This window comes from Thalassophryne amazonica, chromosome 15 (genome assembly GCF_902500255.1).
Source record: "Thalassophryne amazonica chromosome 15, fThaAma1.1, whole genome shotgun sequence".
Classification (NCBI taxonomy): domain Eukaryota; kingdom Metazoa; phylum Chordata; class Actinopteri; order Batrachoidiformes; family Batrachoididae; genus Thalassophryne; species Thalassophryne amazonica.
Window position 1 is genome coordinate 41,539,387 of NC_047117.1, and position 16,749 is coordinate 41,556,135.

Genomic DNA, 16,749 nt, shown 5'->3' on the forward strand with positions numbered 1-16,749 from the left:
GGGTAAATCATCACGCAATGTTGCAAAAGATGTTGGTTGTTCACAGTCAGCTGTGTCTAAACTCTAGACCAAATACAAACAACATGGGAAGGTTGTTAAAGGCAAACATACTGGTAGACCAAGGAAGACATCAAAGCATCAAGACAGAAAACTTAAAGCAATATGTCTCAAAAATTGAAAATGCACAACAAAACAAATGAGGAACGAATGGGAGGAAACTGGAGTCAACGTCTGTGACCGAACTGTAAGAAACCGCCTAAAGGAAATGGGATTTACATACAGAAAAGCTAAACAAAAGCCATCATTAACACCTAAACAGAAAAAAAACAAGGTTACAATGGGCTAAAGAAAAGCAATCGTGGACTGTGGATGACTGGATGAAAGTCATATTCAGTGATGAATCTCGAATCTGCATTGGGCAAGGTGATGATGCTGGAACTTTTGTTTGGTGCCGTTCCAATGAGATTTATAAAGATGACTGCCTGAAGACAACATGTAAATTTCCACAGTCATTGATGATATGGGGCTGCGTGTCATGTAAAGGCACTGGGGAGATGGCTGTCATTACATCATCAATAAATGCACAAGTTTACGTTGATATTTTGGACACTTTTCTGATGTTTAAGGATGATGAAATCATTTTTCAAGAAGATAATGCATCTTGCCATAGAGCAAAAACTGTGAAAACATTCCTTGCAAAAAGACACATAGGGTCAATTTCATGACATAGGGTTAATGTCAATGAGCAGATGTGATTTGATGCAGGTGTTAGTTTTGGGGATGGAAATTTACAGGGTGATTCCATAATTTATTTCTCAGAATTGAGTGAGTCCATATTTTTTTTCTCTGCTTGGTCTAAAAAAGTAACCGTTACTGACTGCCACAATCTTTTTTTCTTGATTTCTTATAGTGTTACTTAAAGCCAGAAAGTTGCCATTTGAAATGACTTTAGTTTTGTGTCATGTCTGTGATCTGCTTTTTTTCTACAAAATTAAACAACAGAATGAACATCCTCCGAGGCCAGTGATTCCATAATTTTTGCCAGGGGTTGTATACCTGATTATACACTATGTTCTTGCCAATTATAAGTGCCATTGAATGCAGGACAACACAGGAGCTAGTGGGCATGCTCACAATATTACTGAATGCAGTCTATGTGCGAGTGTCTCTGCTTATAACAACACATTATGACAAAGCTAAAATGTATCTGTTAAAGTCTGAAAACTGCCTTCTGATGAAGAGCGCGGCATAGTTTTCATGGGATTATGGATGTACAGTATATTATATTCCCAGAGGAGATTTTAAGAGGTCAATGAACAGTGAGTCTGTGAACATTTAATACACACACACACACACACACACACACACTACTGACCAGTATGCTCTGCTGGCTGCTGTAGTTTTGAAAGTGCTCTGCTCCAGAACAGTCTGCATTGTGTTTTAATTTTAACCTGGCATCATAGTAATCAAATCTACATTCAAGAAAAAAATTATTTATTTCAAGATGCAGTAATAAAGACACACATTATCCCTTATTTGTACAGATCACAGCCGATTATTTAGTTTTGTGGAGGATGATGATTTTTGAAAATGATGGCTCGCTTCCAAAATCTTCATAGTTCGTCACTATGTTCTGTAACACCACAATTACCACAGATTGCTCATGAAAGCCTGCCCCAACTAGGTATCCAATTGTTTTTTTTTTTTTTTTTTTGAGCTACTAAAGTAGATATTCGTGTGCCAGAAATTGGTAATGGGAGACCTGCTTTAGAGCACTGTACCATCAAGTGTTATAAAATTGTTACAGTTGTAATATTGTTCTAGATGTTTTTGCTTATTTTTCTTTTAGGTTCCATTCTTCATTGCTCCAGACCCCAGGAGTCTCCCTTCCATCCCAGAGAATGTGAGCATTTTTGAAAACTATTGCCAAATGTTTTTGGTGGATTCATAAAAACTGTAGCTTTTATCAACTGTATGTGAGTAATCATCTATAACATCAAGACAGTGTGGTGTAAGGGACACAGGAACTACAACTCCAAATTAGACACATAAGGCAATGCTAAAATACCCTCAGCTGATCTAGATTTATTTGGGCAAATGCTAAACCTAGGACAAACTCTCCAATTAGACAAAGAACGAGGAGGTCTCACCCTGCCTCCCATACTATGAGAAGTTTAGGTAAGGTGCCACCTTCTGTAAAATTATCAGGGAAAGAAAATACAGACCATAAGGGAGATAATACTATTTTAGTTGAAGTTTAGAAAACCTGGTTTAAGATTAAGAAAAACAAAATGGAAGGAGATAGTAAATTACTAATATGGCCCTCTCTGACTCCAATTTTGGCCCAAATATGCTAGACAATACGTTCACTGAATGGACAGAGATAACAGCATTATGCACACTTGTTGAAGGGAAAACCTTTAAGACCATTGATAAACTCAAACAAGACTTTAAACTTGAAAACAGAGATTTGTTCCGGTACCTACAGCTACAAATTTTTTACAAAAAGCACTTATACACAAGCACTTATCAGTGGAGATTAATAACATGATTTTATTTTTGACAGATACATATAAAAAAAACTCCCATTAAGATTGTATCGAAATTGTATAACTGTCTTCAAAAGGGCAATGGGATGAACTCCTTATATTTAAAATCAAAATGGGAACAATGTATCATTGTCTGGAAGTGATTGGCTTTCCATGTGCAACACACAACAATCCACAACTCGCTCGAGAAGATGGCGAGAATTCGGATTGAAAAATCTCATGTTTTTTTATTACCCCACATATTCAATTCAATTCAAATTTATTCATATAACACATTTAAAACACAGCTGCAGCTGACCAAAGTGCTTCACAATAATAGCAATACAAAAGTGTAAAATATTAACAAAGGAAAAGAATAAAAATAAATAAAAAATCTAAAAATACAGAGCTAAATAGCAGAGCAAAGCATACACCACTTAGCCACTGTTGAAAGCCAGGGAGAAGAGATGAGTTTTCAGTCTGGCCTTTAACTGTCCCACCGACTCTGAGGACCTGATAGTCAGCAGAAGATCCTTCCAGAGTCCTGGTGCTGTGACAGAAAAGGCTCTATCACCTCTGGATTTAAGCCTGGCTTTAGGAACAGCCAGGAGAAGCTGGTCAGCTGACCTCAGAGCCTTATGTGGAGTGTACGGCTGCAAGAGCTCACTCAGATACATTGCGCCTATACAGTGCAGACACTTAAAAACAATCAGCACAACTTTATATTTAACACGAAAGCCGACAGGGAGACAGTGTAAGGTGCAGAGCACAGGGGTGATGTGTTCATGCGTCTTTGTTTTAGTCAAAAGGCAGACTGCAGCATTCTGTACACTCTGCAGGCGCTGTAGAGAGCATTACAATAATCCAGATGTGATGTTATAAATGCATGGATAGCTCTTTCAAAATCAACCCGAGTAAAATAAGGTTTAATCTTGGAAAGAGTCCTCAGCTGAAAAAAGCTGGCCCTGATGACAGAGCTGATGTGTTTATCAAATCTGAACAATGGGTCAGCTATCACCTGTAGATTTTTTACAAAAGGGTGGCAAAAAGTGGACAGAGGACCAATAGCACTGTCTTGTCCTTGTAGAGGGTTACTTTGCCCGAACACTAAAATCTCAGTTTTATTTTTATTAAGATTCAGAAAATTAGCTCTCATCCAGACTTGTACATCATTTAGACAGTCCTGTAATATTTTTACAGCAGCCTGGGTATCACAGGAAATTACAGGAAGGTAAATCTGAATGTCTTCTGCAAAACAATGAAAGCAGACATTGTGCTCTTTAAAAACAGACCCAAGAGGGATCATGTACAAAGCAAAGAGAAGTGGTGCTAAAATTGAGCCCTGGGGCACGCCATATTTAAGAGGAGACACAGAGGAAGAGTACTGTCCTACATTAACAGAAAAACCTCTGTCGGAAAGATAGGACCGAAACCAATTTAGCGCTGAACCCTTAATACCTATGTGCGTCTCGAGGCGAGTCACAAGGACACTGTGGTCCACTGTGTCAAAGGCTGCAGATAAATCTAATAGCAGAAGAACCGCAGAGTTCCCAGCATCAACAGTTAAAAGAAGGTCATTAAAAACTTTTAAAAGGACTGTTTCAGTGCTGTGTCTTAATTTAAAACCAGATTGAAACTTATCCCCTATTTCATTAAGATCCAGATAAGCCTGCAATTGGTCATAGACAGCTTTCTCTAAGACTTTAGACACAAATGGCAATTTAGAGATCGGTCTATAGTTGGACAACACATTTGGGTCAAGATTGCTCTTTTTGATGAGCGGCTGGACTACAGCATGTTTAAGAGCTGACGAAAAACAGCCACTTGATAGAGAAGCATTCACAAGTTCAGCAATGTATGGACCAATACACTGAAAAACATCTTTAAACAAATGACCTGGAACAATGTCCAAAGTGCAGGAAGAAGACTCAAGAAGATTAACAGTTTTAGTCAGCTCTCAAGCAGATACAGGATTAAAACAATCAAAAACAGCATGACACATGGATGGATCTGCTGACTCCACCTCAGATACAGGAGATGATCTAAGATCAGAGAGTTTATCTCTGAAATAAGAGATAAAATCTTCACAAAGGCTGGCTGAGGGCACAGCAGTATTGCTCGCACGAGGATTAATGAGCGAATTCAGAGTGTTAAAAAGCACCTGATGTTTATGACAGTTTGAGGACACAAGATCTGACATGAATCTAGTTTTAGCAGCTTTAGCTGCTCTCTGATACTCAGACAGTCTGTCCCTCAGTATTTGCAAGGAAATGTGAAGATTATCTTTTTTCCATTGTCGCTCAGCACGCCTACAAGAGCACCTGAGTTTACAAGTGCGCTCATTTAACCAAGGCTGTGCCATGGGCTTTAAGCGCTTCAGCCGTAAAGGAGCCACAGAGTCCAAAGCCTTTGTGCACGCACCATTAAAATAAGAAAGGAGTTCATCAGGAGTTGCGTTATCTGAGTCGTTTCTATAAGTTTCATGAAAAGCATCAGAAAACAGGGCGGCTGACTCAGTATTGAATGTGTGCACCCGGCGCGCCATGGCGCATGGACTGACCACGCTCCGAGACAACGTTACAGAGAATAAAACAGCAAAGTGATCAGAGAAGTGGGTTTCACAAATCTCAATTACATTAGGATTAAGACCGAAAAAGAGCACAATGTCCAAAATATGCCCCTTCTCGTGCGTACAGCTTGACACAGACTGAGTAAAATTAAAAGAGTCAATCAAATCCTAGAAGTCTTTAACCATCGGCTTGGATTCGCAACAGACGTGGATATTAAAATCCTCAACAATCAGAAAGTGATCGTAATTCAATGATAAGCTGGCCACAAAGTCAGTAAAGTCCTGCATGAAGTCTTTATTTGGCTTTGGAGGGCGATACACCAGTGCGCACAGGACTGGAATGTCAGAGCTTATCACAAAAGTTTGCATTTCAAAGCTGGAGAACAGATCTGCCTGCCGGTACCTGCCGACAGGTATACAGTAGCAAGCCCACCGCCTCTGCCAGTCATCCGAGGCGTATTAAAGTAAAGGCATGCAGGTGGTAAAAGCTCGGAGAAAGGTGAAAACTCACCGACTTGGAGCCAGGTCTCCGTTAGCAGCATTATATCCAGAGTGCGCGATGTAAAGAAGTCTTTCAATAAAAACGTTTTGTTAGCTAGCGATCTAGCATTCAGTAAACCAAGGCGTAATGACACACTTTCACAGACCTGCGAGGAGCAGCGACACAGCGGCCGGAGGGTGCCAAAATCCACCACGCGGCGCTTCGCCAGGCGTTTGAGCTGAGGTGCTGCAAGCGGAAGATGACGCAGGCCGGTGTCCAAACGCGCAGGGAACACAGGGTGGAGCCATCGTAATCCATACGATCTTCTAAATACTGGGAATCCAGGAGTCCTGAAGAGAGGGACAATTCCACGGTTGGACCTCCAATGAGCCTTAATTTTCACAAGGACACCTCCACGTTTCCCGCGCTTTCTGGGTTGCTTCCTCCGCGTGAAGACAGGTGAGCGCAGCTGGAAGCAGGTACAGAGCTCAAGGGAGGAGGGAGTCTGGATGTTTGGTCCCCAAAACTGTTACTTAAAACCAGCTCGTGAGAAAGCTTCAGATCAATGAGTGCCTGGCGATCATACACGAGCAATCCAGTGATGCTTTCACACAGAATAAATAACAATACAGCAATAACCACAGAAATCGCAGAGCAGATAGACGACTGCCGGTAAACTCTGGCACCATCTTTCCTCAAATCTTCATGTTCACAGCTCACTGTTCACAACCAACCAACAGATGACTGTGTTTTCACACATATAAAAACCAAACAACAGCAGAAATGTTGGAGAGGATGTGGGCATGAGAACGCCAATCACTCCCATATCTTTTGGTCATGTGCAAAAATACAAACATTTTGGAACAATGTAATTCAATTTTAAATGCTAAAATACCTAGGGATCCACGGATTGTGTATCTGAGACTTATACCTGGTGAAATAATGAACAAGAAACATACATAACTTTTCCAAATTCTGTCAATTACTATTGCTTCTGTCAATTTTGTTATTTCCGGTGTACTGAATGTTATTACTGTTTTTGAAACAATTGGCTAAATAAAAACTATTTAAAAAAAATACCCTCAGCCGTATGAGCATAAAATAGGAAACAGAATGTGACCTTTTGAACTCTTAAAATAGGTCAAGGTTAGCCATCTTTGAACTTGTCCAAGGTCTGTGTCCCAAGAATGTTCCCTGTGACCCTGGCAGTAATAGGACTGGACTTATGCTGAGCACAGACTTGGGTAAAAAGTTGGGACAGCATGGAAAATCACACACACACACACACACACACACACACGGTCATTGTTACATTTACTTTGACTTCTATCCAAGATATTTCATGTTATGTGTGGTCACTATAATTTTGCTAAGCGTCCTTGGCAGCATGGTGCCTTAATGGTTAGTGTTGTTGCCTCACAGCAAGAACGTCATAGGATCACTTCCTGCCTGGTCCTTTCTGTTTGGAGTTTGCTTGTTTGTGTGGGTTCCCTCCAGGTGCTCTGGCTTCTTCCCACTTCCAAAACACATGCAGGTTAGGTGAATTGGAATCTTTAAATTGACCATACTGTAGGTGTGCATGTGTTTGTCTGTCTATATGTGACCCTGAAATGGACTTGCAGCATGTCCAGGGTGCATCCTGCCTCTTGTCCAGAGACTGCTGTTTCCTCTCCTGTGTCTGCAACACATTTCAAAAACAGTTGTGATGAGGGCAATTTGGGGGCAATTCACAGCTTGGGACTCCGACAAGGGCGCTCGCTTCTCCTCCTCTCTCCTTTATCTCTGCTCCACCTCCCCCACCCCATCCCGGCCCCTGCACACGCCACTCCCCCCCAAGCTGGTGGCGGCGCGACTCATGTTGTTGCGGCCCTCACCCACTTTGCCTCAATTCGGATGACGGACTGCTTCAAGTTTAGAGCACATAAACAATGTCAAATGTATATGTGTTGTCTTTAATTTTGATGTGTGCCATTATTACATTAAACAAGTAAGAATTGTGGATTAATTGCTGTATCTTGTCTGAGGTAATTGGAGTGTAAACGTAATCTCGTTGTTGTTGCACTTGTAATGACAATGACAATAAATCTCATTCCATTCCAATTTAGGGGCAGCAATGACGTAAAATCATTAAATCGTAGCAATGAGGTAAAATAAATAAATAATGACATTATTTCAAACAGGTGATGTTAACAAGCAATTATTGTCATGATTTATACAAAAGCAGTATGCATGAAAAGTTGATATTTTGAGGAACAAAGATGGGAAGAGGATCTCCAGTTTGTAAACAAATGCGTAAGAAAATCCATGAAATGCTTCAAAACAATGTTTCTCAAAAAAGAGTGGAAGGGATCGGTATATTTTCCCTCTACAATACATAATATCATGTCAAATGATTCAAGTAATATGGAAGGAGGCTGTAACTATAGCTGAACACCGTGATTGCTGATACCTCATAAGGCACTGCATCAAACTGTCATTCATATAACCACATGGCTAAGGGATTACATTGGGAAACCTTTATCAAGCATTATAATATGGAGTTACATTCACAAATGCAGTGATGCTGGTAACATGTTACTTAGTAACATGTTACTCTAGTCCAACCACTTTTTTCAGTAACGAGTAATCTAACGCGTTAATGTTTACAAATCAGTGATCAGATTAAAGTTACTTCTCCAACTCACTGTGCGTTACTATTATTTTTGTATTGTGGCTTGATCACAGCATTAAAACCGGTGTCACTGGCCCGTGGGCAAGAGGAGGTCGGCGTCTGGTTGAATTGCCTACTTCGCTTAATTTCAGGAGCTGCGGGCTATTCATCTGCGGTTTTGCACTGCAGCTTCAAGGTGAAAAACAGTCATCTCTCAAAGAGTGGTGATGGCAGCACACCTGCACTGAGCTTTACAAAGACATTTTTATGCTTTTTTAAATTTTGTTAAAACCCTGTTCCGCTCTGTGACTGTCCTTGCTACAAACACCCACAACGTATTAACAAGAAATTACTAACGCTTTTTTCCTCCACCCAAATGCAGCTTTGTATCTTTCTGAGGATGATGTGACGTAAAAAAAAACACTGATAAATCTTTCTTACCTGTCAATCTGGTTGTGTTTTCTGCATAAATACACGTTATCCATTCTTCCTTCTCAGACAGCAAACCAGGGGTGAATCCAGACAGAAAGGAGAAGTGGGGGAGAGTTACAGTGCTGACAATATTTAAATATGAAGTCAAGAAAGATGCCTTTATTTTATTTTTTATAAAACAAGTATTTATGTTCATTGAAGTCAAGAAAAGGGTGACTATAGAGTGAGTACTTCATGTTGAGGTGGCAGCGTGCAGCTGACATAGCTCTGTCTTTATAGCATTTTATAATCATTAATCATTAAATGAAGAAACGTCTTTTGTAAACCAAATTTTACCTATCAGTGAAAAATGAATTTCACCACAATAACCTGTATCACCTTTGTTTAATGCTTCATCTGAATGAATCATCCATTTGATGAAATAAATTTGTGTTTTGTGACATGTTGATAATGTAGCTGCATTTTCGCTGGTTTAAAAGTGGGTGAAAAGACATTCAGATGAATATCACCCAGTTGTCATCCACAAATAAACATTGAAATTAAGTCTTGACAAGGCTCCACCCAGTATGCTCCTAGAGCCATCACTGGTGTTGTGCGACCAGTGAATGTACTCACTGGGAGTCCTTATGTCATGAGAGAACTGTGGGAGAAATGGAGATTGGGGGGTGGGGGTACACAAACGAGCTGCTGGGGAGTACTCCACAAAAGCGGAGATGATCGGAGAGGAACAATCACTTCTGGAAGTGTACAAGCTGTTGCCATCCTGGCTGCAGTTGCAGCAGATTAGGACTCTCATTCGAGCTTTCTAGACTTATGCATTTAATGTTTTTGTTTGTTTCTTATTGAAGAGCACAATTCTGCAGCGCTGTGTTGTTTTCAGTCTTTGTTATCTGGAACGCTTTACGCTTTCTCTCCCTCCCTCTTTCTCCCTCTGTCTTTCCCTCTCTCTCTCTCTCTCTGAGGACATGCGGTGGGAGTTTTTTGATGTGGTCATTGTGAGGGATGCATGGTCAGGGAGGAAATATGACAACATGTTTTCATTTAATGGCACACTCTGCTCAAATCCAGCTCTTCCACAGTGCAAATTTGTGTCTTTAAACCGGGAAAAATCTTTCTGCTAAATACTGTGGAAATATAACATCATCTGTCCATTAGAGCCAAAATGAAGGAGGACGGAGGCCAAATCAATGTGCAGCTCTACCACAGATTTGCTGTGGACACCCTGAGTGGGGAAAAAACCCAGAGGGAACAGCTAAAGCGACATAGAATTTTATTGCAGAATAAATCAAATCAAAGGACACACACCCCCAAAGCACTGCTGGACATTGCGGTGTCACAGAGAAAAGGCTGGTCCAGTGTGTGAACAATCACTGTGTGCAAATCTCAGAGCAATGGACAAAGGGATCATATAAGCAGTGGATTATTAAGTGGCCATGGAAGACAGGACAGTAGATCCAGCAGGCACATCATTTTGCAAGCTGGGGCATGAACTGTATGTGCTTTATTGTGTGTCACTGACTACATGAGCTTCTGTGTGGAGAGCACTGTGCCCACCTGGAGGGTACAGTGCTTTCCCAACAACCACCCCTGGGTGACCCCAGAGCTGAAGGCCCTGATAAGCCAGAAGAAGAGGGCCTTCAACTCGGGAGACAGAGAGGAGCAGCGTAGAGTGCAACAGGAGCTCCAGTGGAAGATCCGTGCAGCCAAGAAGGTGTATGGAGGGAAGATGGAGGAGCAACTGCCGCGGAACAACATTCAGAGATGTGTGGAGATGCCTCAAGACTGCCTCCGGATTTGGGCAGGGTGCCAGCAGGACTGCAGATGGGGATTCTCGGTTCGCAGAGTAGCTAAATAGCTACTTTAACCATTTTGGCTCCTCCACGCCTGCTCCCCCGCCTGCTCCCGGCCCCCCACATGTCTCCAGCAGCCAGCCCTCCAGTCCCTCTGACCCACCACCTTCTACCCCCTGGTCACCTTCACTGCACCCCGGACCTCGTCCCTCCCCCCGCAACTGCATTCAGCACCTCAGCTCACACACACACACCCCCCCCCCCCCCCCCCATTGTAACTCCAACTGAGGTGAGAGGCCACCTCCTGCGGCTGAAGCAGAGGAAAGCAGCAGGACCTGATGGGATCTCCCCGAGGCTACTGAGGACCTGTGCAGATGAGCTCTGTGAGATCCTCAGTCACATCTTCAACATGAGCCTCAGCCTGGGGGTGGTTCCCACCCTGTGGAAGACCTCTTGTGTGGTCCCGGTTCCCAAAACACCACACGCCAAGGAACCAGCCCACTACAGACCAGTTGCCCTGACCTCCCACCTCATGAAGACCATGGAGCGGCTCATCCTGTCTCACCTCCGCACCGTGGTGAGTGACACCCAGGACCCACTGCAGTTCGCCTACAGGCCCAACATCAGGGTAGATGACACTGTCATCTACCTACTGCATCGAGTGCTCACCCATCTGGAGAACGGCGGGAGCACTGTGAGAGTCATGTTCTTTGATTTCTCCAGTGCTTTTAACACTATCAAATGGCACTGCTGAGGGGGAAGCTGGAGGAGGCAGGTGTGGATGGACACCTCGCTGCCTGGACCATGGACTACCTCACTGACCGCCCGCAGTACGTGCAGCTGCGTGGCTGTCAGTCTGAGGTGGTAAAGTGCAGCACTGGGGCCCCCCATGGCACTGTCCTCTCGCCTTTCCTCTTCACCCTCTACAATAATGTCTATATATATGAATAATGTCACCTTACCACATCCAAACTCCATTTCACATATTGTAAAGAAGATGCTCCTATCTCCCTTTCAATCCCAATCATGTTTATATATATGCATATGTATATGTGTATAGGTATGTGTGTGCATATGGGTATGCGTGTATGGGTGTATGTATATATATATATATATATATATATATATACATATTCTATTTCTACCTCATTTCTTATGTCTTGTACTGTTACAAGTATTATTATTATTGCTTATCCTTGCACATGCTGTTCGACGAACATTTTCCTCTACTTGCACCCACCTTGTGTGTTTTCTTAAGAGCTGACGTAACATGTGAATTTCTCCTCTGTGAGATCAGTAAAGTTTATCTATCTATTATTATTATTTTTAATTTTATGTTGTCCTTATTGGGTTCATTGTGGGAAATTTCCACAGTCTATTCACATGGATAATGAAGGACAGAACACTTTGTGTGCAAACATGTCATCATTTCAGCTGTGAGTGGCCACTTTAATGAGATAACAGAGATTCATGAGATTCGTGTGTTTGGTCTCTAATTCGCATCTTCAACTGCTCACCAACAGTCACACCCATTGAGATAGCACCCTAAGTGATGATTGAATTAATGAAAAAAAAAAAATCTCAATATGATGATGTATTCAGATCTTCAAATGTGTGTTTCAGAGGAATTTAACAGAGCTGATTGTAGCAGTTGATGTGGGGAACCTGCTGCAACTCTATGCCAGCATGCTGTTTGAAAGGCGAATCCTCGTCTTTGCCACCAAACTCAGCACTGTAAGTGTTAAATACTTTTATTTGTGCTCACATAAATACCGCACAGTATTGCAGAGCTTAGCACTGTCACCTCACACTCAGGGCATATTAATGATCTAGAATTGTGTGGGACTCTTTCTTTTCTTTTAATTAAATTATTTTTTTATTTCTCAAAACTTTGGGCAGGGCAGTTTGAAAAGTTCTCGACTTCACATAGATAATGTCACATGAGGAAGATTGTTCTTGCATTATTTTTCAACATAGTGTTCCTTAACTTCAGTGCACTTGGTTCACCGATGTTCAAGCTTGTTATCACTTAGAAGAACAAGGTCACATCTTGAGGGAGTTACTCGTAAATAAGTATTTGACCCCCTGTCAGTTTTGCAGGTTTTCCCACCTACAAAGAACAGAGAGGTCTGTAATTTTTATTGTAGGTACACTTCAACTGTGAGAGACAAAATCTAAAAAAAAAAAAAAAAAAAAAAAATCCAGTAAATCACACTGTATGATTTTTAAATAATTAATTTGCATTTTATTGCATAAAATAAGTATTTGACCCGCTAGAAAAACAGAGCTTAACAATTGGTACAGAAACATTTGTCTGCCATTACAGAGGTCAGACATTTCCTGTAGTTCTTGACCAAGTTTTCACACACTGCAACAGGGATTTTGGTCCACTCCTCCATATAGATCTTCTCCAAATCTTTCAGGTTTGGAGTTTCAGCTCCCTCCAAAGATTTTCTATTGAGTTCAGGTCTGGAGACTGGCCACGCCACTCCAGGACCTTGAAATGCTTCTTACGGAGACCCTCCTTAGTTGCCCTGGCTGTGTGTTTGGGGTCACTGTCATGCTGGAAGACCCAGCCATGACCCATCTTCAGTGCTCTTACTGAGGAAAGGAGGTTGTTTGCCAAAATCTCACAAAACATGACCCCATCCATCCTCCCTTCAATACGGTACAGTCGCCCTGTCCCCTTTGCAGAAGAGCACCCCCGGAGTATGATGTTTCCACCCCCATGCTTCACGGTTGGGATGGTTTTCTTGGGGTTGTTCTCATCCTCTAAACATGGTAAGTGTAGTTGATTCAAAAAAGCTCTATTTTGTTCTCATCTGACCACATGACCTTCTCCCATGCCTCCTCTGGATCATCCAGATGGTTACTGGTGAACTTCAAACAGGCCTGGACATGTGCTGGCTTGAGCAGGGGCCCCCTGCACATACAGTTCATGTCCCAGCTTGCAAAATGATGTGCCTGCTGCCCTTTTAAACCATGACAGCATCATGTGTTACTAATGTAATCTTTGTGACTGTGGTCCCAGCTCTCTTCAGGTCATTAACCAGGTCCTCCTGTGTAGTTCTGAGCTTTCTCAGAATCATCCTTACCCCACAAAGTGAGATCTTGCATGGAATCCCAGACCGAGGAAGAGTGACAGTCGTCTTGTGTTTCTTCCACTTTCTAATAAATAATCATAACAGTTGTTGTCTTCTACCAAGCTGCTTGCCTGTTGTCCTGTAGTCCATCCCAGCCTTGTGCAGGTCTACAGTTTTGTCCCTGGTGTCCTTAGACAGCTCTTTGATCTTGGCTATGGTGGACAGGTTGGATTGTGATTGATTGAGTGTGTAACAAGTTCAAACAGGTGCAATTAATACAGGTAATGAGTGAAGAATAAGAGGGCTTCTTAAAGAAAAATTAACAGGTCTGTGAGAGCCAGAATTCTTGCTGGTTGGTAGGGGGTCATATACTTATTTTATGCAATAAAATGCTAATTAATTATTTAAAAATCATACAATGTGATTATCTGGATTTTTTTTAGATTCTGTCTCTCACAGTTGAAGTGTACCTACGATAAAAATTACAGACCTCCATTCTTTGTAGGTGGGAAAACCTGACTGACAGAAAACTGACAGGGGGTCAAATACTTATTTTCCCCAGTGTGTGTGTGTGTGTGTGTGTATATATATGTGTGTGTGTGTGTGTCTGTACACACTGCTCAAAAAATTAAAGGAACACTTTCTAATCAGAGTATAACATTAAGTATGGCATTCAACGTCTGGGATATTGATGTGGTCATTTAAGTACTGGAGCAGGCAACTAACAACAGGTACTCACCCAGACTGACTAACATGGGACAGAACAGTACTGATCATGAAGGCCCCCACAAGGGTTTGACACTGTCAAACTACTGGCCAATTTCCTGCCTCTCCACAACATGAAGCTTTCAGGCATCACAGCAACCAAGTTGTGTCAGCGTATGAGTCAACACATAAGCACAGCTCAGAAAGGCATTGGGAACAATACTGCAGGGTCAAAGCACCAGCTACTGGTTGACAGAGCAGTACACCAGCATTCGACTACTGGCAGACCAACCTCAGGACAGCCTGGGTTGACTACAAGAAAGCCTACAACTCCTTGCCTCAGACATGGATGCTGGAGTGCTTGGCACTATACAAGGCTAACGGTGCACTGACAGCCTTCACCAGGAACTGGCAATCACTTGTGTCCAACTAGTGGTTCTGTGGCAGGAGCCCGTGGGACTAAGATATTGCTGTTCACCCTACCAGTCATCAGATATCCACCTGGAATAGAAGTTGGCCACAAGCAGAGATAGATGTCATTGATGTCATGACACAAAAAACATCTGACAATGCACAGAAGTTTCCACCCATAGTCAAGCACCCTGGGTCTCTATGAGCAATGGAAAGTGTGAGGGTGTCAATTAGTGACTGTCAGAGCCACAGTCAAGGATGAGACGAGGAGCATCCATGAATACATTAGAAAGATGTCCCACTGAGATCTACTGCTACAAGAATGCCTCAGACAGCTGAAGACAAATGGTGTTAAAGAAGAGGAGGATGAGGTATGGAAAACCAAACCCCTCTCTGGGATGTACCATTGACAGATAGAGGAAGTGGCTGATATTAAGTAGCCCTACCAGTGGCTAGAAAAGGTCAGCCTAAAGGTCAGCACAGAGGTGTAGCAGAAACAGGAAGAATATAATATGTGTTTTAGGATATTTGAAATTATCACTTGTGGATAATTTTACCTCAAAAAAGGGCACCACCTATTTGACTGAATGATATCATAACAAGGTTATAATATCGCTGATTTTAGGGTCAGTCAATAGGAGTAAGCTCAGCAAGTCAGATCCGACACCCTCTGTAAAACTATACAAAAATCACAGACAACTTCACGTTTAAGATATTGATTTAACTCTGGCAGGAGTTAAATAACAGGACATATCACAGTGAGCAAATTAATGATGACAAAATTCAATGAGCAATGATTATATGACGTTCAGAGAATTTGGTTTCATAGCTGGAGTTTTAGGAGTTAAATTCATCCTAATTAGCAGGGAATTTACTTTGGTATTTATTAACTTGAGAGAAGATTAATGATGTTGGATAGAGTTAAATAAAGCCACTCTGTTTATCTGACAGGCTCCGGTCTTACTTGGGAGGCAGTGCTGATGGTCTCCATGAGGTCCAATGCTGGAAGCCGTCTGGTTTTCAGTCGAGGACCCTTCCGTCTGCACAGCTGTCTCCGGTACCCTGGCAAAGGAACTCTGCCAGTCACCCACCCGGTTTCGCTGGTTACCGGGGACGCTTTCCGTGTAATTGCTGTGACTTGCGATGGCAGTTCACTCTCTGGGCGGCTTAGCTGCCCTGGATTTTTTTTATCTCTGCAGCGCTCCATAGTCTGGGCCGTTAGATTAAGGGTTTGAGTGTCCTTATCAAAAAAATCAAAAATTCGTCTTTCATCATTGTAATTTTAGAAGCCAGGTCAAATCAAATCTCAGTACAAAAATACCTGAGAAAAATGTTCATGAAAGGAATTTGGAGTTGAAGAAGAAAAAGGTTTTAATTTGAAAAATCGAAAAAGGAAGTTAAATGCGCCTGCGAGTTTAACTTTACAAAAGTTGAGTTATCTGTCAAAAAAGAAAAGTAATTTTTTGTTGGCACGCACAAACAAGAAATAAGTTTAAGCCACGTGGTGGCAGACAAAGGATTGTAAATTCTGGACAGCGAGGCGAGCGTCTCAGGACCCAAGAAAAGAGAGAAGCAGAAGAGAAGAGAGCAAAAAGGCAAGAGCGCGATTTCCTGGGGTGCAGGCTTTTTAAAGGTTTAAAAGCTCCACCCCCAAGAATTCTGGGTACTGTAGTTTTTTCTGAGTTTCTTTGTCTGGTTGTATATATATATAAATCAGCATCTACTCCTAAATGTTTCCTTTGAAACCAAACAAGTCCTGTAGGATAACTCTTATAATAGAGTATAACATTTTTAGGATTTTTGGGGCAGATATGTCTTCCTGTGGTCTGTTTTTTATATGAAAGGGAGCTGGCACATCTGTTCTGGCATCTTGATAAGAGGTTCGCAGCTCCGTGAGGAAGGCACTTTGGGGAATCTTAAATCCTGGAAAAGGTGGGGGTTTATGACACCGAGCCATCTTGTGTCAGCTAAGAAGGTCTCCCTTTGACACCTGGAGATATACCAGGCCTTGCTGTGTTGTGTTTTTCCTTTTTGAAGAAACTTGATGGCCTTTGCTTTTTGCAAACTTAGGATGCTGAAGGTTGGTCACAGCTTTCCGTT

The 16,749-nt window shown here is 42.0% G+C and overlaps 1 protein-coding gene across 2 annotated transcripts in view; it reads left to right on the plus strand.

Annotated features, from left to right (window-relative positions):
* Nucleotides 1-16,749, plus strand: part of si:dkey-76b14.2 (DENN domain-containing protein 1B) — a 109,268-nt gene that overhangs the window by 44,832 nt on the left and 47,687 nt on the right. For both annotated transcript variants that reach the window (XM_034188216.1, XM_034188217.1), the window contains exons 8-9: nt 1,850-1,903; nt 12,074-12,184. In XM_034188216.1, coding sequence (XP_034044107.1) covers nt 1,850-1,903; nt 12,074-12,184 — 165 coding nt within the window. The remainder of the gene's footprint in view (nt 1-1,849; nt 1,904-12,073; nt 12,185-16,749) is intronic.